This window comes from Procambarus clarkii, chromosome 11 (genome assembly GCF_040958095.1).
Source record: "Procambarus clarkii isolate CNS0578487 chromosome 11, FALCON_Pclarkii_2.0, whole genome shotgun sequence".
Taxonomy (NCBI): Eukaryota; Metazoa; Arthropoda; class Malacostraca; order Decapoda; family Cambaridae; genus Procambarus; species Procambarus clarkii.
The window spans coordinates 38265604-38289985 of NC_091160.1; the positions used below are offsets into that span (position 1 = coordinate 38265604).

General features: G+C 43.5%; 1 protein-coding gene across 1 annotated transcript in view; it reads right to left on the reverse strand.

Moving 5' to 3' along the window:
- LOC123758342 (uncharacterized) overlaps nt 1-24382 on the reverse strand; it is a 219446-nt gene that overhangs the window by 14332 nt on the left and 180732 nt on the right. The window contains 7 exon segments of the mRNA XM_069323046.1: nt 2995-3118; nt 5014-5249; nt 8231-8332; nt 10687-10719; nt 12041-12188; nt 17867-17979; nt 19977-20157. Coding sequence (XP_069179147.1) covers nt 2995-3118; nt 5014-5249; nt 8231-8332; nt 10687-10719; nt 12041-12188; nt 17867-17979; nt 19977-20157 — 937 coding nt within the window.

The following is a 24382-nucleotide window of genomic DNA, read 5'->3' on the forward strand; positions in this document are numbered from 1 at the left end:
TTTCCTTCAATGATTTTCCTTTTCCTTTCCTTCAATGCTTTTTCCTTTTCCTTCTTCCTTTCTATTCATTTGTTTAAAGTGAGACTTAGTACCACTTTCTCTGACTTCTTTTGAAAATATGAAAGTGTTCCACAAGGTAGTGTTCTGAGCACTACTTTTTTCCTAGTTGTCCTAAATTTTTTTTTTTTTTTTTTTTTTTTTTTTTTTTTTTTGAGATATATACAAGAGTTGTTACATTCTTGTACAGCCACTAGTACGCGTAGCGTTTCGGGCAAGTCCTTAATCCTATGGTCCCTGGAATACGATCCCCGCCGCGAAGAATCGTTGTTACAACCAAGTACACATTTTACTGTTGCGTTAAACAGAGGCTACAGTTAAGGAATTGCGCCCAGTAAATCCTCCCCGGCCAGGATACGAACCCATGACATAGCGCTCGCGGAACGCCAGGCGAGTGTCTTACCACTACACCACGGAGACTGTGACCACGGAGACTACACCACGGAAGAAATGATCTTCCTTCTTTTCTTTTCTTCCTTCTGGTATTTTCTCAGGCCTCTCTGTTGATGATTTTACTCTCTGCTGTCTAGGTAATGACTCATTTGTCCTCCAATTACAGCTTCAACTTGAGATTGATGCAGTGTCATCCTGGGCCACCAATCATGGCTTCAAGTTCTTTACAACTAAGACTTGTGCTGTAACTTTTACCCGGAAGCCAGTCATTCATCTATATGTCTTGCGTACCAGTCTTCATAGATTATGTAACTCCTGTTCCTACAATTGTACATTACTCTTATGTATTTTGTACACACATTCTTTTGAATCAACATTTGTATTTGTTTTATTTGTACTCTTCGTCCACCATTGTCGCTCTATGGTAGTTCTCTTTTGTATAAAGATTCTGATAAATGTTTCGGATTGATCTTTGACTCCTGTTTGTCTTGATCACTTCATAGAGCATTCAACTCAAGAGGTAAGATATAAGACCCTTATCTTACTTATTCTTGTTCCATACTTCCTGGGAAGCTGATACACACAATCCTCTACCTGTACTCCTATCTTGTGCTGTCTAAACTCTATTACTGCTCTCCAACCAACTGCTTTGGTTCTTCATTGTCTTGAATGTTCTACATCATACTAGGTTATGCCTCGGTTCTGTTGCCTTTCATTCATCCAATACCCTGAGCCTGTATGCCAAAACTGGAGTCCTGTCTCTATAGGATCATCATGATTGTTATCGCCTTCACTACCTTGTGCAGGTAGTGACTTAGTGTCACTAGGATGCCCCCTGGAACCAGGACATCCCCTGGTTCTTTGGGGGCGTCCCTTCCGACGCTCTCGTGATCACTGTGTTCGGATTCCGGGAGCCTTGCGTCGGCTGCTGCGTCGCCGGCTTCCTCCGAGGGTTTTTTCGGGGTTTTATGCCCTGACGCCTCCCCGGGCCCTCGCTCGATGTGTTCACGGATGCCTCGTCTCTCAGCTGGGGTTTGGTTGCATTCCCTGCAACTTCCTTACTCTTGCTTGTGTGTACTTTGACTGTTGCTCCTTATGTGGGCTCTCTTCCCAATTACCACCTTCCTTTTTCTGAATGAATGTGTCACTTGGAAGATTCCCTCTCAGTTCATGTTACCAATATCTCTAATGTCATTCCATCTTTGCCCCATAGAGTTGCAAGTTGGACCCACTTGCAAAGTTTTGCAAGACTTTGACCCACATGGTAAACACTTCTATCACTCCTACGGTTATGAAACTCCTTTTTGTTGAACACTTTTCTTCACACTCACACTCCAATGCCCTCTTCAGAGATGGGTCTAAGTCTGACAATGGTGTAGGCTACTTTGTTGTTTTTCCTGATCAAACCTGTATGTGCTACCTGCCTCCTAAAACTAGCATCTTCACGGGTGAGCTTTATGCAGTCTTGCACGCACTTGGTCAACTGCTTTCCTGATACCAACATTCCTTTGCCATTGTGGTTGACTCCCACAGTGTCTGTCTGGAGACCTGGGACCCCCTGTCCCCCTCCTGGGGGAGGGGGGGGGGTTGCGCAGATGGATGCGGTGACGTCATGTTTGTTTCCTTGTTTTTAATTGGGGAGTTCTGTTTGCTAGTTCGGTTTTGGTTTGCAATTTTTGACCAGCAGTAGTTTGTTTTGAAATTCCTACCTTTCTGGATGCCTGACCTGGTAGATGGCAGACAAAGTCCGCTTCCAATTACAAAGGGGTGTCATTAGGCCATTGGTCCTCGTGCCTCTCTTAAGGAGGGCCAGGTTCTGGCTCTGGTCCCCGGTAGGCTTAGAACTCCTTCAATTGACTGTTGCCATGGTCTAATATATACACATCAGCCCGGTATAGCTCCAGGGAGCCTCCGGGTCTCACCCAGAAAATGGCATTTCATTACATTCAATACTAGTATTTTTTTTCAGTAATTTGATTCAATAGTGTGTCATTTTGAGAAATTCATATAATAAAATGGATAATTTACCTGGATAAAATTTTACATGCATCATGTCATCTACATGACATCTTACATGGCTAAGTTTCATGTAAATGCACTAAAAAGTACTGAGCTGAATATATTATGTCGTGTTTACATCATCCATCACTGGTATTGATGGATTAAGTCACAAAAAAAATTGTCACAAAAACACAACTGAAAACAAGTCATGCTTGTTTTCAGATAGGAGAGTTCTGCTTAGCAGTTCAGTTTTAGGTTATCCTGTTCACCAGTTGGGGTCTGTTTTGGGACGCCTACCTTTCTGGGTGCCTAACTCGGTAGATGGCAGACATAGAATGCTTCCAACCACACGGGGGTTTCTATAGGACATTGCTCCTCGTGCCTCTCTGAGGGGGGGGTCAGATTCTGGCTCATGGTCCCTGGTAGGCTTAGAACTCCATTTGAATTAACTAATGCCACGGTCTAATACATACATATCATCCTGGTATAGCTCCAGGGAGTCAGAGGGACTCTCCACAAAAAGCTTCTGAAAACCAAACTTACCTCGCCCCGTCTGAGAGCTAAGAAGAGGTTACTGACAGCTGTTGTTGGAGGAGAGGTGAAGTCACGTCCAAGACCCACCAGTCGCAACACTGTGTCATAAAGTGAGGTTCCTCCACATTGGATCCTGCAGGGGATGATATAAAGTATTCACATTTTATGCAATTAACATACTGTAAGGAAGGGGTCCTTTTTTGGAAGAATATGTTAATGTTTACTCAACTGCGTAAGGAAAAGACATTTGGAATTCCCACCAGTGCAGTAGTGGCTGGTTCTGCACATGCTCAGTGCATTGTCACAGTGTGAGGATGTTCCCCCTCTAAAGAATATAAACATCAGTTCAACAAATTAAAATAGTCTCAATTACATTCAGTGATTGAAAATATGTAGAAAAATCAGTGTTAGATGTAGGAAACAAGTTAGGAACTCAATAAGACAAATAAATGAGTCAATTGGGCACACAATTTGAAAAGAAACATTATTGGAATGCAGTCAAATAGACAGAAAAGTGCGCCAGTGATCCATTCATTTGGCAGGTGGCGAGACGCTTAGGAGGACAACTGACGTTTGGTGGGATGCTCGGTGGTCTTCAATATTTAAAATAAGTGCCAGAACATTGTACAAAGTAGTGGTGCTCTTTATTTTAGTGTTAGGTGTAGGATGCATATACACATTTAGGTTTGTATACTTGGGCAGCAGGTGTTCCTTTAAGCATATTTGGTTAAATATAACTGCATTGCTGGCATTGATGATCTTATAGTGTAAGCTTTCTATGTTTCTAACTATTTTCTTACTCTCAAGATTAAGAAGAACAATCAAGTTACTGAAATTCATGATAAAGAATCTCTAATGAATATTGAAGGGTATATTTTTACAACATTTTGTTCCACTCTTGAATATCTTCAGGTAAGGAATGAATATACACGGTGCAAATTTATCTTAAATACACATGTGAAAGAGGTGACGCTGCTTGGGAGAGGAAGTAAGGTGAAGTAATCACACACAGGTGAAGAAATAGGGGATGGAAGAATAAAAGAAATGGGGATGGATGCCAATCAAACACTGGGTAAGGCAGTGGGCAGGGAGAGCTCGGTAGAGATGTCGTTATCCAGTGCTGTATGGTGAGGTCTGGATTTCAGTATAGGCAAGGTATCAAAGTCATTACTCTGTATATTTAGGGGCGGGTCTATTTTCTTTTATGAGTATAGCTTCCAGTATTTGCAGTCTTCTCTGGTCAGTGGTGGATGCCAGGATTGTTGTGATTTCTACTAACATGTTCCTAGTGAGTGTTGTGTTATGTACACTTTGTATATGGTTTCTAGCGGCACCAGCTTGTAGATGGCAGGTCGATCTTTTCAAAAGTTTTGTGGTGGTCATACCAATATAAGTAGATCGAAGGTGACATCCATCATTAGGGCATGTAAATTGGTATACAACATTTGCTTTCTGGAGAGGATTGTATTGTTCATTGGGGCTGTTCTTAAGTATACAAAACAGTGATTATACCAGAAGCAAGAGGGGCTGGTATGTTAATCCACATATGGTCCAGGGTTTTAGCAAATGTTGGGTGGGTTTGGTGCTTGTGGGGATTAGCATACATGAGCTCATGCCATTAAGGAAGTAGTCGAGCTGGGGACTATTGTGTTGACAGAGGTCAATGTTGAAGTCACCTCCTAAAATGATGTGTTTTTGTTAAGTTGGTTATGATTAAATTCCTCAGATTGGGTTTGGTTAGCTTTTTTACTGCAGCTCCAACTTCTTGTGGAACTTTAAGTAAATGGTAAATTCTGACTCCAAAGTCCTTTTCTTTAATCTGCTGCAAGATAATATGATAGTTGTGACATGCATTGTTATGCCCCACATGCAGGATGGGGGATGGGCTGCCACACGACTGCCATACAATTAATATATTCAGTGCACGAAAAAGGCTACAATGTAGTTTATTATTATTAATATTTTTTTTTACACACTGACATGCATCTAAACTGATTGCCACATGTCATGGGTAAAAAAAATCCATACTTAATCCTCTCTGCTGCCACATCTTTCTCTTCTTCGGCCCCAGCCAGGTTCTTGGCAGGAGCTGCAGTCTTTGGTAATGCTCCTAAGCAGTCTTGCCAACTGAGCAGTACCACTGTGCCTACCACTGTCCACAGGGCCAGGCTGAAGTAGTGTAGGCCCAGCCCACCCTGCATCTTGAGGTCCCATGAGAAGGGCGACACATACACATCCATTTCAAAACGAGCCATAACAGATGCCTGCATTGAAGATAAAATAATTTTTAGTATGTGACATATCACTGATACAGTATGTCAAATGTGTATTCAAGATGAGTTATGTCCACAAGCTGTCTCTGTTCCATGTGAGTATAAAAGGATCGAAGCTCAAGAATCAAGTACTGTAATTGAAAATGGCCTTGTAAAGATGATTAAATGGTACTAAAAGTCCAATTATATATAATGTATTGCCCAATACATTTATGCCAATCAAACTCATGTTTGGTATGATTTAAAGTAATAATAAATTTTGTACGAGATCAAGCAGGCTGCCACTCGTACGTCAGGCTGTGAGCAGCTGCATCAAACAGCCTGGTTGATCAGACCAGCAGCCAGGAGGCCTGGTCAGAGACTGGGCCTTGAGGACATTGATCCCTAGAATCTTCAACAGGTAGGAGGTAGTCATTGTGGGACACAAATCAGGGTTCGAAACCTAAGAGACCCAAGGTAAAGCTGTGCCAGGAGAGAAACAGTTGAGCATGTTTCCTCTTCATGCCTCTGTTCACCTAGCATAAAAAGGTACCTTGATGTTGGGCAATTGTTATGGGTTGCATCCTGGGAAAGGTCAGTACATAGTTAGCTTATGGAAACCATGATAAGTCTAAATACAGGCTTCCTGTCCCCAACGAACAGTAAATAAATTTGGGTACAATCGATCCATTTTGAAAAATTAATCTTCATATCTCATCGTTAAACCTTGGTAGTGTATGAGCCTTGTACATTTTGGCTATCAGTTCAAGTCATGTTACTCTTTAAAATTTTAGTTATACGTAATTTATACATCATGGAAACCAATTTAAAATTGATCAGTTTTGTAGCAGAGGCCAACATTTGAGTGAATGTTTTATATAAATAATAGTGGACCATTGACACTTTAAAAGTCTAGTGACAGTGTCCTGAAATTTTAATTCCTAGTGTTATATCTGATTTACACTACTGTATTTGGAAAAGTTTTGAGGTGTAGACAGTCACCAATAAAATCAAAAGTAAAAACATGGTTTTACTATCATGTAAAGTAAATCATCATGTAAAGTTACCTATCATGATTTTTACCATTATGTTTACATGGTTTTACAAGCCATGTAAACATAGTTTACATGGTTTACAGGTAAATGTGAACACTCTTAACATAGCCATCAAACAAATAAAGTAGTATCTGGATTTTATACTGTGATGGATGTCTGGAGAAACTGTAAAACAAAATTGAATAAACTAATATCAAGCCCTTTATAAGTAGAATGCTTTCTTGGAAATGTTTGTTACACAAGGTAAAAATACTGCTCAGTAAAATAAAAACTTGTATTGATGCAACAAGGCAACAACATACTGTACCTGGTTGGGTTAAAGCAGTCTTTATAAGGAAATTTATTGACAAAAATGAAGCTTACAAGCAATATTTCTGTAAAACAACTACCAAAACATATTTTTCACCTTGCCTATAAAAGCCTATATTCTCATTTTTAGAAATGTACCGTTTAATTAATTTTGCTGGGGACAGGCAGCCTGTGCACATGTTAGGCTTGTATTAAGGTCCTCCCACCCCCTCCCCAGGATGCACAAGGAGCTGACTAACTCCTGGGTACCTATTTACTAGATGAACAGAGGCATTAGGTAAAAGTAAACATGCCAAACTATTTCTGTCCCGGTGGGATTCCTGTTTACGAGTCAAGAATGAATGCAAGTGTACTAACGAGCCCATTACCACTGTACATTTTGTATTTTTATAGTGCTTACAGTTTTGGAGATACAGTACTGTACTCAAAATTCTGACAATTTAGAACAAAATTTAATTTATAACATTAAACAGTCTCAACTGGGTTCCACACAATAAAATAATTATATTGAATATTGCTATGTAGAATTGGTATCAACTATACAGTGGTACCTTAGCTTACAAATTTAATCCATTCCCAGAGACGGTTCGTAACCCGAAAATTTGTAAACCGAAGCGATTTTCCCATAAGAAATAATGTAAATTGAATTAATCCATTCTACACTCCCAAAAATATTAACTTCAAAGTAAATTTTATACCTAATTCACCCAAAGCTTTAGTACTAAAGTATGTACAAGTTATTGCCTATCTTTATTGATGCCTCTTGTGGTGTATAGAAGACAGTGAGAAGGGGAGGGGGGGGGGGGGAGGAGAAGATGTGTTAGTGTTTGGAAGAGGAGTCCCTTTCCATTATAACATCAAGCAGTGATGACTTCTCTGGGGTACTCTCTTCTATGTTTTGCAGGAGTACCACTAGGACCTGCTTGCGGCTCGCTGCTTGCTTATCTTACTAAGAATCTGTCTAAAGACACGTTTTTCCCTACATTTTAACACTTGTCTGTAGTGAGACATCCCATTGTCATTTAAAAGGTCAATCCACTGGCCTGCTACAGCTTTATCTGGGCGATTTAAAAAAAAAAAACTTTGCAGTTCTTCCCATACTGCACACAATTTCTTAATGAGGAAGGGACATCTTCTACTCACAACTATTTTCTTATGTTGAACCTTACCACTGACTTTCTTGGGATCCATGGCGAGATATATAATCACTTTTATGTTCAAATACCCAAAAATCTAAAAAACACTGAAATTCTTTACAGAGAATTCAGGCGCAATTGTCACTAAGCGGGAGCCACTGATAAACTGAGGCGCGATCGCCATGCTACCATGTGCTCAGTCAGCCATACGCGAATCAACAAACTACAGTACGTTACCCCAAGGCAAAGCTCGTAACCCGATTCGGATTTTATGAAGAAATTGGGCTCGTAACCCGAAAAGTTCATAAAGAGGGACAATCGTAAGCCGAGGTGTCACTGTACTTAGTTTTCTCAAATCAGATTATAGCTATGAATATTTTAGAATAGGTACCAGAGATGCAATTATTGTATGTTGATGTATGCTACATCAACTCACTTTATTCATGTTGTATAAAAAATATAGAAAACACATGTAATAATAAAAGTAGCTTACCTTGGTGAAGCTAACAGCCAAGTCCTTGATACCAATAGCAAAGGCAAAAGGAGGAAACACCAGGAAGACATATTTGAGCACTCCTGCAATGTCATAAAGTATCTGGAAGAGTGGAGTAAAGGCATGGATATAGATTAGTTTACAGTATCACTAAAATGCATCTTTGTATATCCTTGCTGTTACAGTACTAATAATATTAACAACTATTTCTGTACAGTTGCTAAAACTACAGATTCTATAATGTAATCTATGCCTGTCATTATTAAGTATCACCTTCATATTGTAGATCATTTGTTATATTTCTTGAACATCTCAGGTGTTAGTCTGCTTCTCTTTTAGTATTAAGCATTTACCCATTTTACACATAAATCATTTTTATCTGAATTATTCAAGTTTTGCCAAAATCATTTGTGTAGTACAGTAGAAACTTCTTTAATGTGCAACCCCTGTAGCTTCATATATACCTCCGTCTTGTTTTCTTTGTATGCATATGTTTATGAATAAATAATAATAAGAATAATAATTTCTACAACATTCACAGAGATAAGCAATGAGTTTACAAAGTAGTATGTAGAACATATTATTTGAAATAACATCAGTACGAAGGGCGTTTTTAAATATGGCCGAGTACTAATATTTAATTCTTTTCGTAAATGGGTATAGAAGCAGTGTACTTTGACAAAAATCCAAGCTACAATACTGGGTCTGAGAAGTGTCGAGGAATAGGTTTACATGCCACAGTTAGAGAATAACTTAGTAAGCCTGCTAAAGGTCTAAGAATTAACCAGGTAAGAGCCATCAAAATGCTATAGCCATAAATGCGCTGTATGTAAAATGACTAAACACAGACATTAAGAAAACTATATAACACATAAAATGACAGCAAGTCTTTGTTGTTCGCACAGGACACAGTCCTGAGATACTGGTGAATAACAAAACATTAATATTAATACAGCTCTTAAGAAGGCTTATGGAGAAAAGGATAAATTTGTACATACAGTATACAAAAATAACCATACTGTATTTTTAAAGTACTGTAGTAAATTATGTAAAAATATTAGAAATATGTGATACAGTACTGTATATGTAATTAACCAGGAGTAATTGCTGACGTATAGCTACAGGACGAGCGCTACAATCATGGAGTCATGTCATTACTAGAATGTTTGTTATGGCATTTTAAAGTTTCTGGACATTTTGATATACACTTTATTTTTATTTAATTCTATACATCTATCAGTGTTTCCAAAAGAGAATTTACAAAAAAAAAATTTGCATCTATATATTCTTAACTTAAACCTATGGCCACTTGTTCTCAATGTTGTTGATCTAAAATATTGTGAAGACATGGCGCATACAGTATATGCACCATTCATCTGCTGCATATTCTAATTTAGGTTTTGTGTATGTTATGAACAATTGTTTTAACATTGCTCTGTCCCTGAAATTAAATACATATCTGAAATTTGCCATAGGAGCATAATCATGGGAACAATGAAATTGAAATTTTGAAAGAAAAATCAAGGCCTTCGGTGTGGGCAGCAGCAATTCCTGTGAGAAAGCAATCACTCAGTAGTATCATTCAACTGCATCTTGAGCTGGCTTCCTAGGGTCATTGAATGGCAGGCATAAGACATGCCTACTCTATCTTGCTGATATTACTCCATGCAAATAGGTCACATTAGATGCAAAAATTCTATTTAGAAACATGGTGATCCACACCCACAGGGGAAAGGAAGAGGAAACACAAATTTTGTCCAGGTAGAGGTCACCCACACTAATTCTGGGTCCCAAAACACCATAGGGGCCCAACTCTGGAGCATCCAACCAATCACAATGTTGAGAATGCCTAACCCTACCAAACCTAGTTTGCAAAGCAGCAGCTGCCTGGAAAGCTTGTACACCGAAAGCAGAATCGGTCAATGGAGACCACAAGGGAACAAATCTCAAAGGACTCAGGATTGTCGGTGTTATCGTTCCAACAGGTAGCATGGCGGGTGTAGAAAGGATTATCATCTGGTAGAAATGATGATGACCACCCTTCAAATTACCACCCCTTCAAACTACCACATGGCAAGTGTGTACTCGACGGGCTGAACAAACCGTGCCTAAGACCTGTGAGGGAATTACCAGGACCTGAAAGCAGCTAACCAAGCGGAGCACCCAGGCACTGAGGCCACTCACTGGAAGACAGATGCCAAACACATCCAAAACTAATGTGACCCATTTGTAATCTCAGTAAGATAGCTTCAGGGAGTCACTGGGGACGTCCCCAGAAATTACATTGCTCAAGAGATACAAAAGTATTCTAATGTATTTAGTACTAGGTTAAGTTAATTCACTAAGTAAATTTGATTATGGAAGTTAAATTATTATAAGCAGGACATAAAATGTATTAGTAAATACTGAATGATTAGTAACATTTGTCAAATCATGCAAGAGCCACCTTTACTCACGATCATTGAGGGTCCTAATTCATACTTCAGCTCCTGGTGGGTTGTAGAACAGTACATCAATAATATGAAAGCCCATACCTTGAAGCCATTCCCAGCATTGTCAGTCATTTCTTAAGGTCATATGTCAGTCAATTATCAAGGCTGAGTGTCACACAGTTCATTTATTTATTTATTTATTTATTTATTTATATATATACAAGAAAGGAAACAATGGATTTATGAGAGTATATAGCATTGATGTTTTGATATTCTTGTGAAACCACTAACACACATAGCATTTCGGGCAGGTCATTAATCTAACAGATAATTTTAAGTAGGTAATTTGTAGCAAATTTGAAAAAAGTTAACAGGTACATTGTAAGAAAATTTGAATAAAATTAGTAGGTACATTTTAGTAAAATTTGAGGATTATCAACAGGTACATTTGTAGCAGAATTTGAGGATTATTTGTTAGATGATATATTGTAGTAAAATTTGTGTTCAACATAACTACAGTCAATTATGAAGGCCAAGTGTCGCGCGGCCAGTCACCAAGGTAGAGTGTCACGCGGCCAACTGCCAAGGCCGAGTGTCGCGGGGTCGCGGCCGAGGCCAAGTGTCGCACGGTCAAGGCCGAGTGTCACGTGGCCAAGGCCGAGTGTCACGTGGCCAAGGTCGAGTGTCGCGCGGTCAAGGTCGAGTGTCGCGCGGCCAAGGTCGAGTGTCGCGCGGCCAAGGCCGAGTGTCGTGCGGCAAGTTCTCCAGTTTGTGTCACTAGTGCAGTGGTCTACATCACTGACTCTGAACCAAGGGGTTTCAGGTTTAATTCCTGTAGTAAGACAAACATTTGGGGCACTGTTTCCTTTCACCTGATGCCTGTGTTCACGAAGTAGTAAAATAGGTACCCGGGAGATATGCAACTGTTGTGGGTTGCATCCTAGGAAAGGTCAATACTGTAGTTGGCTAGGGTAACCTTTATAAGCATAAGTACAGTCTTCTGCTCCCTGACTTAAGTGTCAGGGTTAGGTGTCACCCCAGTCATTTCCTAAAGGAAAATGTCAGTCATTCCCTTAGTCTTAATGTTAGTCTTTCCTTAAGGGTAAGTGTCAGTTATTTCTTGACATGTGACATACATGGGAGCCCCATGTATGTCACATGGGTCTCTGATCTCAGCACACATGCTGCTACAAATTGTGGCAACACAACCATTCTTAACTATGAATCTGCTCTATGTGCTTTGCCAACATTTTATGCACACTACTGTAATATCTGAAATTGTATATATTTTATATAATTTTCCACACTCCGCTCCTTTCTGGAACAGCTTTGTATGTAAAGGTTTGAATAATGAAGATGATGATGTGGATGCACTGACCTTGATCCATAGCATGGTCTGGCAGATAACAACCAACAAGGAGGTGATTATTCCAATCCCAAATGTTGTACAGAAGAAGAAAAACACTGCTGAAGCTTCTGTCTGGAACCATGACTCCATCAAGTAGAAGAGTGGAAGGATGCTCACACTGGAAATTAAATAATTGTAATATTAGAGCTGTATTCACTAAGGTTTTCATTGGTTGTACATGTTTAAGTGTTAGTTTTCAAAATAATGCATTTATATTAATGCCACTCACATCAAACTACTGTTTGTGTTAGTGTGAATTATTACAGTCCAAATTTTTTTTCGTAGCAAACAAAGTGGCCTTGAGTGTTGTGGGAGTACCCTGCAGATCCACTTTGTGATGTTGGCAACTCTCACAAATGCAATGGCTCCTAAAGATCTTGTTTCTTGTCATACCCACTCAATCCTCTTGCTAACTACTTTCAAACTAACCAGGTCATTTCTTGCCTCCCAGTGGTTCCTACAAGTTCTTAGGCTGGATGTCAAAATATGCGAAAAATGCCACCGACCGGAGGGAGGGAGGGAGGGATGCCGGGGAGCCTCCGGGACTCACCCAGAAAATGGCGTTTCATTACATTCAACACTGGTTTTCTGGGGGAAGCCCCGTCGGCTCCCCGGAGCTACCTCACCACAGATAAGTAAAACAGGGAAGGAACCGGGAGGCGGATACCACACGTCCTAACTGAACAACCAAAACCAGAGACAAAACAAAGACCAAAACGAGAAGAAAATAGACCACCCAGGCCAACGACCAGGGCGGCCCCAAAACTCAGGAGCAGGCCAGAGGGGAACAATGCCCAGGACAGCAAGTGGAATGGAGCAGAAGGAACCGCAACACTGAACGCAAGCAGGAGAGGCTCTGCCAGCACCACCTAATATGAGGTGACAGGACATGATCCCAGACGACGGTCCCGGAACAACCCCGAAGGGAAGACAAGCCAACCCTACCAAAGACCGAAGGACCCTTCGCAGTGATAGGAAAACCGAAAAGACAGCCAGGAAAACCACACACCGCCCCCGAGACGAAACACGCAGGTGGGAGACCAATAATGAACCCACCAGTGCCAACACAAAAGACAAGAAACTAACACCACGATCGAAAGCGCAAAACGCAAATCTAAAAACAGCAACCCCGCAACCCAAAAGAGCAACATAACCAGCTCCAGCAGGGAAGAATGACGCACGCATCCCCGAGGCATCCAAGAGGAGAACTACCCAGGATGTGAACCACAGGAAAGTAAACACACCCGGTCCGGAAAAGGAACAAAGAATAACCGGAACCAGGACCGGAACCCAGCAAACCCGGTTCCAAGAAAAGGAACCAGAAAGGCAGGAGCGGCAGACCGAAAGTCCACAGCCCCCACAAACAGCTCAACCCGAAGCCTGCAGGAAACCACACAGAAAATCGCAGGAACTCGGTACCAAAACGGAACACCGGAGAAGTCCAAAAGCAGGGAACTGAACATGGACAGAGGCCCACCGGAGCATCAAACAGGATAGTCAAGAAGCACTGACCCAGATACACAAATAAGTGTAGCATGGGGGAGGAAAAATGGAAATAGGTAAGGAAAACCACGAATACGGCCCAAGGAGCGGCCGGGAAGTAACGCACACGACCAACCACAAAATGTGTAGAGGAGCGCGTACATACCTGAGGGACCTCACGAACAGCAGGGTGCAGTCAGGCACCGAAGATAGGCAAGGAAAGTGTCCAGACAGGGAAAAGACCCAGGGGTCAACAACGAAAACAAAAGCACCGAAATGCGGGGCAGAGCCCCACAGGACAACAAAGAACAAAAGACGGACAAAAAAGGCACTAAAGACACACGCAAGGTGACCAAACACACCACACCAAACGCCCCTGTTAGGAGCCATCGACGCAATCTCGCCAAGCGGGGAAGAGTAAACAAGGATGGAACAGTGAACAAGGGTGGCGGAGTGAGTAGAGTATCCCAATAAGATACTCGTTCCAAACGCATGAGCTTAACAAGAGAAGCAAAGGTCTACGTAGTACCAATGATGGAACTCAAACTGTTCCGTACTTCCAAGGAAAAGTAATGCCAACCTTTGGAGAACGGTTGAGGCGGCGCCCAAGCATATAACCAGCAGAGTAGCGAATAATAACTAGTCTACCTGCAAGTGTGGTCTAGAACAGACACATGCAAGACACCGTACCGACACTCAGTGCGCCCAACCCGCACCATTGCCCACAACTACTGTATACGCAACGAAAGATAGGTAGTTACTTAAGTGTTTGTGTTTATTGACACCAATCTCACGAAACAACAGAAACTGGGATAGTGGCACACGCCACCCTTGCGGCACATTGTGGGCACGAAACAATGGGCATAAAAGGGATAAGCGCAGAATCGGGAAAGACCGGAGGAATGACCGGCACGGTAACAGGCTCAGTGATTCGCGGAACCAATTACCACATAACGTGTTGGTGGGGCCCCACGATTGGTGCAAGGGCGGGTTGGACATGTATATGAGTGCGAATGGGTTGTAAGAAACAGTAGCTGCCTTGCACAGGCCAATAGGCCCTCAGCAGTTCCTCTGTACTTATGTCCGAATGTTCGTACACACAAGGGGACACAGGAGGAAGTGAGCACCCAAATGAGCCACAGACACGAAAAAGAACCTGATTAATGTCAGAGGGGAAAGGAAGCGAAAAGCACCAAGAAGCCATGTGGTGGAGGCAGACTCCACCCACAGGAGTAAATGTAGAAAAGACAGAGCCCAGGAGGCTCAGGAAACTGCACAACCGTTAACTGACAGGAGAGACGGGGCCCAAGAGCCAGAGCTCAACCCCCACAAGCACAACTAGGCAAGCACCCCACCAAAAGTGAGAACCAGAACTAGGCCGACAGAAGCGCCAGACATGACAACCTCACCTGCAGAGCAGACACACGACCGTGCCACAACACAGGCGAGCCAAGTAACATACCAGGAGCAGCGCTAAAGGTGTGCCCGAAAGCCATGCATACTCGAGGCAGTAGGCATAGTATGTACCGTTACCTGAATAAAATGCGTTAGTCGAAGGAGAAATACGGCCAGAGGCGCGCGCCCTGCAGAAGACGGAGCAATACAGAAGGGGAGGAGGCGGTACCACGCCAAACCATCCCACACCAAGAAGCAGAGGAAGAACGAAGTGACACCCCCAGATAGAAATCCAAAACACCCTCAGCATCCAGAGGGCCATGACTGGAGGGAGAAACGAGCAAGAAGCCGTAGAAAACCACGAGAAACGACGCGAACACACGAGCATACCGCCCATAAACAAAACGCACACCACGGCCCCAGCACACGAGGTACGAAATGCATCACCCGTCCACCGGGAGGCGTGGCTCGTACACCAGGCGGACACAAATTGTACACACAACGTACAGACATCGTACAAACACCAGGAAGGCGTGCGGAATGAAGACAAAGAACGCCGAAACTGGAAGTAGAGACGACGCGAAAACAAAACAAGGCGAAAACGAAGCAAAAGAAAACAGATGATGGAAGGGAACCAACGAGGCCGACAAAAGACCCGAGGGAAACCACATCGAAAATCAACAGACGTTCCAATAATATTGGAAGGTACGAAGAGACTCGCGAACCAACGAGAACCACGACAAGCACCCCTGACCAAGGAACATGCAGGGACAACGATACGAAGCGGCTAGGCACTGTATGTACTAGGTCAATATATAAATCCATCAATGTTTGTTTCACACCTTATATGGATGTACCTTACCTGAATACACATTTGATTTTCTTTTTTTTTTTTTTTTTTTAACAGTATCGCGACATAAGAGCGAAAAGGGTAAGGAAAAGGGGGTGAAACACACCCCCAGGAACGACGGGACCGACGAACCCGAAAGAACACGGAACCGAACCCAGGGAGGGGTATACCCGAAAACAACAGGAACACAGAGGGAAGGAACAACCCCACTCTGAGGAACTGCCAGCCCCACACCAAAGGTACAAAGACCCAAGAGGGGCAAACGGGGCTAAGGCCCCCCCCCCCAGGCAACCCCTCCCTAACCCCGGGAACCTCGACGGCATGACCCAGGGCCGAGCCGCACCCCCAAAGCCCCAGCTTGATAAGGAAAAGCCTGGGCAGCCGTGCAAACACTAATGAAGGGAGCCCACTGGTCAGACCCATACGGCACGGCTGGAGGAACCGATTCGAATGCCTCCGCCACCACCCCGGAAGAGGAAAACCTACGAGACCGCCCGAGTCTCAACCCAACCAGACGCCGCCCCAACCCCGAAACCCGCCTATGGTTCGGAGCAGGAAGCAAGGGAGGAAGTGTGTAGAACAGAAGGGGAAGGACAAGAAGTGGAAGGAGCCAGAGTCGAAGCGACCCCCACCCCCAAGACCAGACCCCAACCACCAAAACGGGGCAGCCTCGGGGCATCCGGGGCCGCAAACAACCAAGAGCGTTGCAGCAATCTACACCCAGCAAGCAATGCTGCAGCAGCCTGCACCCGATTATCAAGACCAGTGGCCTGGGTGAAGGAGAGCGTGCACCGACAACACTCATCGGACGACTCCGGGTCACAAGAAACAAGGACCCAACAGGAAGCATGGCGGGGGCACAACCGATGAGTGTCACCCTGAGACAAGGGGACAGATCAACTGTCAAACTCGCAGGACGCGAGAGGGACTCCGGGGACACACCTATAGGACCACGGAGCCCCTGTGGGGTTTCCCAGGGCCCTTAGCCTTTGGTACACACTAAGGGAAGCCCAGGCAGGGTACTGCGAACCGGCGCCCAAATCTACCAACAAACTGCTAAAGCCCAACCCCCAGGACGTGTCCACTCACGGGGGCCAAGCGGGGAGTACCGCCAACAGAAGAATTCGAAAGAAAATCACCTAGAACAGGAAAGGGGGACCATATTAAAGGCAGACCCCCACCACGCAAAAACAAAAACAGAAGAAAAATCCCACAAGAGGACAACATACCCAGGCGGAACAGAGCCGGCCACTGTTAATGGTGAAAACTAGCTGTGCAGTACCCCGCGCCCCTACCAGTGACGAAAACTACCCCCTACCCAGAGACAAACCAGGGCAACAAAACCCCAGCCGACTCCAAGGGCGGCCCAGTATCGAGCAGTAAAGGACACAGCGGAGGTAGAACCTAAGGTGACTTGTGGAAGGTGGCCCCAAGGGCAGTACTTACAGGGCACCTGGGGAAGATAGCCAAAGGCGCATGCAGCCCGAGTACCGTGGAATCTTACTCCTGGCTCACACCCCACCGGTAGAGACAGTCCACACCACAAGGCACAGAACTGAAACAAAAACCGGAGCCAGAGGCACTCGACCAGCCAGTAATACCATCAGCCAAGAACTGCCAGTTGGAACGCTGGCGTGGAGGGTCTGGGGCTCCCCCTTCCTCCTCTCTGGAAGGGGGGGGGTTGCGCAGATGGTGGCGCGGCAACGTGATGACGTCATGCTAGTTTGATAATTTTGTTTGGGGAGTTCTCTCCACTAGTTCGGATTTCGGGAGCAGTATTTTCACCAGAATAGGGGTTTGTTTTGGGGCACCTACCTTTCTGGGTGCCTGTCCCAGTCGATGGCAGACATAGAATGCTCCCAATCACAAGGGGGTTTCTATAGGCCATTGCTTCTCATGCCTCTCTGAGGGGGGCCCAGGTTCTGGCTCGTGGTCCCCGGTAGGCAAGAACTCCTAGCACTTTGACTGATGCCAGAAAGTTATACATATCCATTCAGCCTGGATAGCTCCGGAGAGCTGACGGGGCTCCCCCCAGAAAATACCTTTATTTAAGCTACAATTAAACTTACCCATATAGAAGAGATAAAAGAATGAATGCTGCTAAGTTCTCCCTCCAGATAAACATCTGCTCATTAAAGATGACAAGTAGGATGGCTATCAGAAGAACAATGATAAACAGCACCTGTGATGATAACATAAGGCTATGGTTAACATATGTGTACTAGGCAAACATAAGCACTATTAGCATTTGTATAATGAAATGTATAATGAAATGGTCAACATATGTGGAGTAGAATGGCAAACAATTGAAGGGTGGTATAAGACCATGGTCAATATTTGAGGAGTGGAATAAGATCATGGTCAATATCTGCGAAGTTGATTAAAAGTATAATTAATACCTATTGTAAATAATAATATTGCCATTATTATTATTTATACAATAATAATAATAATAATAATATTGTAGCTATCTGTGGCGAGCTTCTCCGGCTCCCTGGAGCTATACCGGGCTTATATATATGTATGAGACCGTGGCATCAGTTAATTCAAATGGAGTTCTAGCCTACTGAGGACCACGAGCCAGAACCTGGCCCCCTTCAGAGAGGCACAAGGATCAATGGCCTATAGAATCCCATGTAGTTGGAAGCATTCTATATCTGCCATCTACCGGGTTAGGCACCTGGAAAGTTAGGCATTCCAAAACAAACCCCAACTGGTGAAACATTGTTACTGGAAACTGAACTCCTAAGCAGAACTCCTCAATCTGAAAACAAGCAAACAAGCACGATGTCACACCCATGGCGCTGGTGGCTGAGTGGACCTAACGAGTGCCCTGTGGAAGAGAGCTCCATGACACAAGGGCAATACTTACAGGGCACTTAGGAAAGGCAGCCTTAAGCACATGCAGCCCCCGTACTAATGAATTACTTCTGGCCTGCACACCACACACAACAGAAATACACCACAAGGCACAGAACTGCAAGGAGTCAGAGGCCAGAGTCGACAACTGTCACGTCCACATCAGCCGAGGAACTGACGACTATAAGCCAGCGAGGACGATCGGTGTGACAGCATTAGTGACATTTGCTTGTTTTAGTTTGGGAGTGTTGCCTATCTGTTGGGGTTTTAGTAACATTGTTTACCATGTGGGGTTTGTTTTGTTACACCTAACTTTCTGGGTGCCAGACCCTGGTCGATGGCAGACATGGAAGGCTGCCAAATACATGGGGGTTTCCATGGGCCATTGCTCCTCGTGCCTCTCTGAGGGGGGGCCAGGTTCTGGCTCGTGGTTCCCGGTAGGCAAGAACTCCAATCGACTGATACCACAGTCTAATACTGTACATACATATCAGCCCGGTAAGCTCTGGGAAGCCAAAGGGCTCCCCACAGAAATGGGGATGCATTCCTGATGCCTACAAAAGTCCACTGCTTCACTCCTTTCTTAATAAAATACCTACATGAAATAAATGCTTTTAATTTCTCACCACAAATAAACTATTATATCTGCAGTCACCATAACATAAATAAGAGTAAACATTACATTTTTTCAGTGGGGTTTATTTGCTTACTTTACCTAAGCCCCAATATACCCTAATGGAGGCATTACAGAACATTTAGAAGTGCCTTATTGCAATAATCTGACCCAAAAAGCATGACAACTAGAAAAACTATACCAAGCCATGGGTGGAAACGAGGTGTCACAATAACGTGGCTGAAATATGTCATCCCTTCACTTTCTAGTGTGTGGTTGGGTCGATGACGTTTTGGTCCATCCTGAACCATTCTCAAGTCGACAATCTACTTGAGAATGGTCCAGGATGAAATGAAACATCGTCGTCCCTTCACTTTCTAGTGTGTGTGGTTTGGTCAACCCATGGGTAGCAAACCCAAAATTAACAGTAAGATTTTGTATTATGTAATTAAATAACTGAATTTGTATAGTTGCATACTGAAGTTGCATATAGTAAGGGTTAACTGTATTGAACATCATTATGCATAAAATATGTATCACATTATTATTACTTAACCTTTTCATTGCACATTTCTTTCTATCTGCAGCATCTGCAATCAGTTCCCAAGACACTGTACAGCTATCATATTACTTTCAAGGCCAATTTACTATTTTTCATTTCCTTATAGTTTATACATCATTCTTTTACTTTTTTAATTCTATCTTACCAAAACATCCCATATCATGTTGGTGATCCAGTACGTGCGTCTGGAGATACCTGCAACATATAAAACTCTGCGTTCACCTCTTATTCTTTCTGCAGTCACATAGCCCACAGTGGCCGAGCACACCACTGTCAGTGACACCAGGATTAGCAGTCCTATGCCTACATCAGCTGCTATCTGTTGGCTGTAGAGAAATGAAGCAATATTTGGACTGCACAAAACATTATATAAAATTTGCTCAAATTTCTTTTAGAATTTCTTTCTATTCTATGCTCATTAGGGAACTATACTGTGCATTACAATAGTATGGCAACATTACCTGTCATTTGTCCAATAATGTGTGATTATCATGCTTTAATTTTAACTGTTTATCCACATTTCAAACTATTCTGCTCACATGCTCCTTAAATAGCTGACTATGCCAATTAACATGCAAGGGGATTTAGGTCAATGCCGCTTGTCAAATGACATGTTTCACTAAAGAAACTTATGAAAATTGGGTTCTGCTCATTTTTTTTTAAATTGCTACAATTACCAAAATTTGACACTTCTCTGGTTGTGTAATAAAAGTATAAACCTTGTTATACACATCATTAATTAAAAGAATTTTAGAGCATTTAGCATAGTCACTCACAAACACATTCATGAAAATAGAGTTTGTGATAATTTTTAATCTTCTAAAGAAAACTTAAATTTACAAGGAAGCTTCTATCCAAATACTAGTACTCGGAATGAGAAAGTCTGATTTTAAATAGTATGAAACTTTGTTTATCCAAGCAAATATTTTGTGTAATTTTCCCATATCATTTCCATATAACTCTAAATTTAACTATTTTGAAAAGAAGAAAAATCTTTTGTTTTTAAGTATTTGTTTAATTAAGCATATGGCTGGCATCTTTATTTATTTATTTATTTATATACAAGAAGGTACATTGGGGGGTTAAGAGAGAACATAGAAATGAAGTTGATTTTACATTCTTGTAAAGCCACTAGCACGCATAGCATTTCGGGCAAGTCCTTAAACTAACAGATAATGTTAAGTAGATAATTCACAGTAAAATTGAACAAAAATTTTACAGTTAATTTACAGCTTTACTTTACTGGTACGTACAGATAATTTTAAGTAGATAAATTACAGTAAAAAATTTGACAAAAAATGTTTACAGGTACATTGTAAGAAATTTTGACAAAAACAAAGATTAGAATAATACACAATAATAACAATACACAATAATGAACAAGGATTACTAGGCACATTAGAATAACATTTTAGGTTATACATTGGTTCACTGAAGCACAATTTGATGATCATTTCAAGGAATAATGCAGTAGAATATGCACGCAATATATCAACCATGATACCAGATGATATCTAAGATTACAATGGTAAAGTAAAATGGATTAGGTACAAATATTAGGGGATTGGGTAGCACTAGATACAGTGTGAGATAAAGCACTAGGTAGGCAACTATGAAAACTATAAAGAAGAAATTAGGTACTTTTTATTTTTATTTTTTGAATAAGGCAAAAGTTGGACAACTTTTCAATTCATTATGGAGTGAGTTCCATAGACTAGGTCCCTTTATTTGCATAGAATGTTTACACAGATTAAGTTTGACTCTGGGGATAATAAAGAGTATTTATGTCTGGTGTGGTGAGTATGTGTTCTATTACATCTGTCCAGGAAGAGTTTCAGAACAGGGTTTGCACTTAAGAAAAGGGATTTATAAATGTAATTGACACAAGAGAATGTATGGAGTGAATTTATGTTTAGCATGTTTAGGGATTTAAACAGGGAAACTGTGTGTTGTCTGAAAGCAGAGTTTGTTATTGTGACCTGGGACCTCCCCAGAAACACCGAAAGGTGAGACCGCAGCCGCAGCAACGCTTCTGGAGGAATAGACATGGAAGCGGTTCAAGAGTCCCAAACAAGACCCAGCCAGGTCCGAACCCGAGATGGAACCAGATGGGATTTCCTCCAATTCACCAGGAATCTGAACCTGGCGAGCTAGAAAAGAACCTCCCCTGTCGAGTAGACAAGCAGACCTACTGGGAGTCTGTACCAGCCAGTCATCGAGGTAGGCCAGGTAGAACCTCTGATCTGCACAGTCCACATTTCAGCACTGGAAACACGGGGGAAAACCACCTGAGAAATGGGGTCCTTTCAACCACGCCCAAATGCACCCACTCCGAGGTGACCCAACAAAGTGCAGGGGAAGAAGCCTGCCCCGCCAGCCCCAAAACCCCCCAAAGGAGGAGCCACCACCAAAGGCCAGATGATATGACCCGAAATGCCCACGAATCGTGGGACCAAGCATGGAGCAAACAGCGTGAGCCTCCCCCCCATTGCCTCGTCAACAATGCGAACCGTGAAAGGGCCGACATTTTTTATGAGAAGCCAGTCGATGAACAAAGCAATCACCGCGGTGACCAGATGACGCCAGCTCAGAAACTGACATCAATGGCCTACCCTGACCAGCGGAACCTTGAGCCTTGGCATGATTCCTACGAGAAGACCCAGAACGGATATCCCAAAGAACCAAAAAATCCGACATAGGACGACAGCTAGACGAAGCCGCCAGCAGAAACTGTGTAACAGCAGCCTCTTCAAACAGCAACAAACAAAACGACAATGAAACTTAAGAGCCAGGGCCCAAGCAGATTCCAAAGAGCGAGCGAGCACAGACTGATGACACACGAGATGAGAAACAAAGAAAAAAGACACTGCCTCCTTCGGAATAGGCGCAAACATTTTCAACAGTGCAGCCAAGGCCAGCACACCAGATGAAGGCCCAGCACTCAACGCCTCCACATCCTCTTCGAGCCAGGTCGAAGACAGCTCGAGAAGGGAAAAGAAGTGCAAGACCAAAGCAAAATACCCACAGGTATGCAAATCCTCAGCAACCAAGGACACCAAAAGGATAGGAACCTGCACGTGCGGCTTGCACAAGGACAACATCCAGGGAAAGCACAGGGGTGAACAAGCACGCATTAAGGAGCTCAAACTTGCCCCACTAGGTTAATCTGTAGAACAATAGGAGTTTCTTGCCACTCAAGTATGCCGGTCCAACAGAACCCATGCCACGCTCCCAACGAAAAGAAAGGGCAGTCTGCCAGCCAGGAAGACCCCGGAACCTTCAAACACACCCAATACGGGAATGAAGAACCAAATTCAAAGACGGATCCATGGTGGAGGCAGAATCTGGGTCTCGCAGGAGGAATGCAGCAAGAGCCTCCCAAACCTCCCTAGGGAAGATACGAGAGGCAGAAAACCTCCAGAAAGACAAGGCTGAGGAACCTAAGGGAGCCCGGAACTGAACCCGAGAAGAAGCCGACCATAAATCATACTCATACAGGGAAGGGGAGTAAGAAAACTTCTCTCCCGGCGGCAACAAACCTTGCAAAGAGGGCACCAACACCCAAGCAGGGTCAAAGGGTCAGAGGGCCCAAGGCCACCAGGTCAACTCCTCCCTAGCCTTGGGATCCCCCAAATCATACGAGGCAGGCTGGAACTTGGAAGGCGCATCCATAGGTTCACCGAGCCCCGACAGAGTTTTCCAGGGCCCGTAGGCTGGCTGCTACAGGAAGCCCAGCAAGGTGTTGCTAACCAGTTAAGACTCAAAGCTAACAAGGGGAAAGGTCAAAACTGTGATGTGTACAATCCCACAGACCTAGTGGAGGACCACCAATATATTTAAGTGGAATGATAGCCACACCAAGCAGACCCCCACAAGGAAAGGAAAACAAAAACAAAAGAAAAACCCAGCAAAAGTACAACGTCCCCAAGGAAAACAGGAACTGGCCACTGCGTAGTAGGCAGGCTGCAAAACACCTTGATGCCCCAACCAGTACAATACCACCTCCTACCCAAGGTCAAACAAAAGCCATGAAACCTCAGCTGGCCCCAAGGGTGGGGTAAATGCCGAGCAGCAACTTTAACCCCTACGGGAATGGGTCCCAAACGCACCAGGGAAGAGAACCCTAACACGCAAGGGTAGTACTCGCAGGGCACTCAGGAAAGGATGCCCCTAAGTTCATGCAGCCCTGGTACTCTTGAGGACATCTGGCCACCACACACAATGACACCACAGAGGACACCACGAAGGCAAACACTGCATGGAAAGCGAGGCCAGAGAAGACGTCTGCCCCGGTTCACACTAGCTGACGAACTGGAGTGCTAGGCAGCCGGTGCAGGAGGTCCGGGGCTCCCCCCTCCCCCTCTTGGGAATGGGATGGCTGCACTGACGAGTGGCACGACTGTGACATTTGCTTGTTTGCTTGTTTCCTTGGGATTGGAGAGAGTTTTGCCTCTCTTCGGTTCTCGGTTGCAAATTTCTTACCATGTCTGTTTTGTTATGCCTACCTTTCTGGGTGCCTAACCCCCGTCGATGGCAGAGAAGGAAAACCCT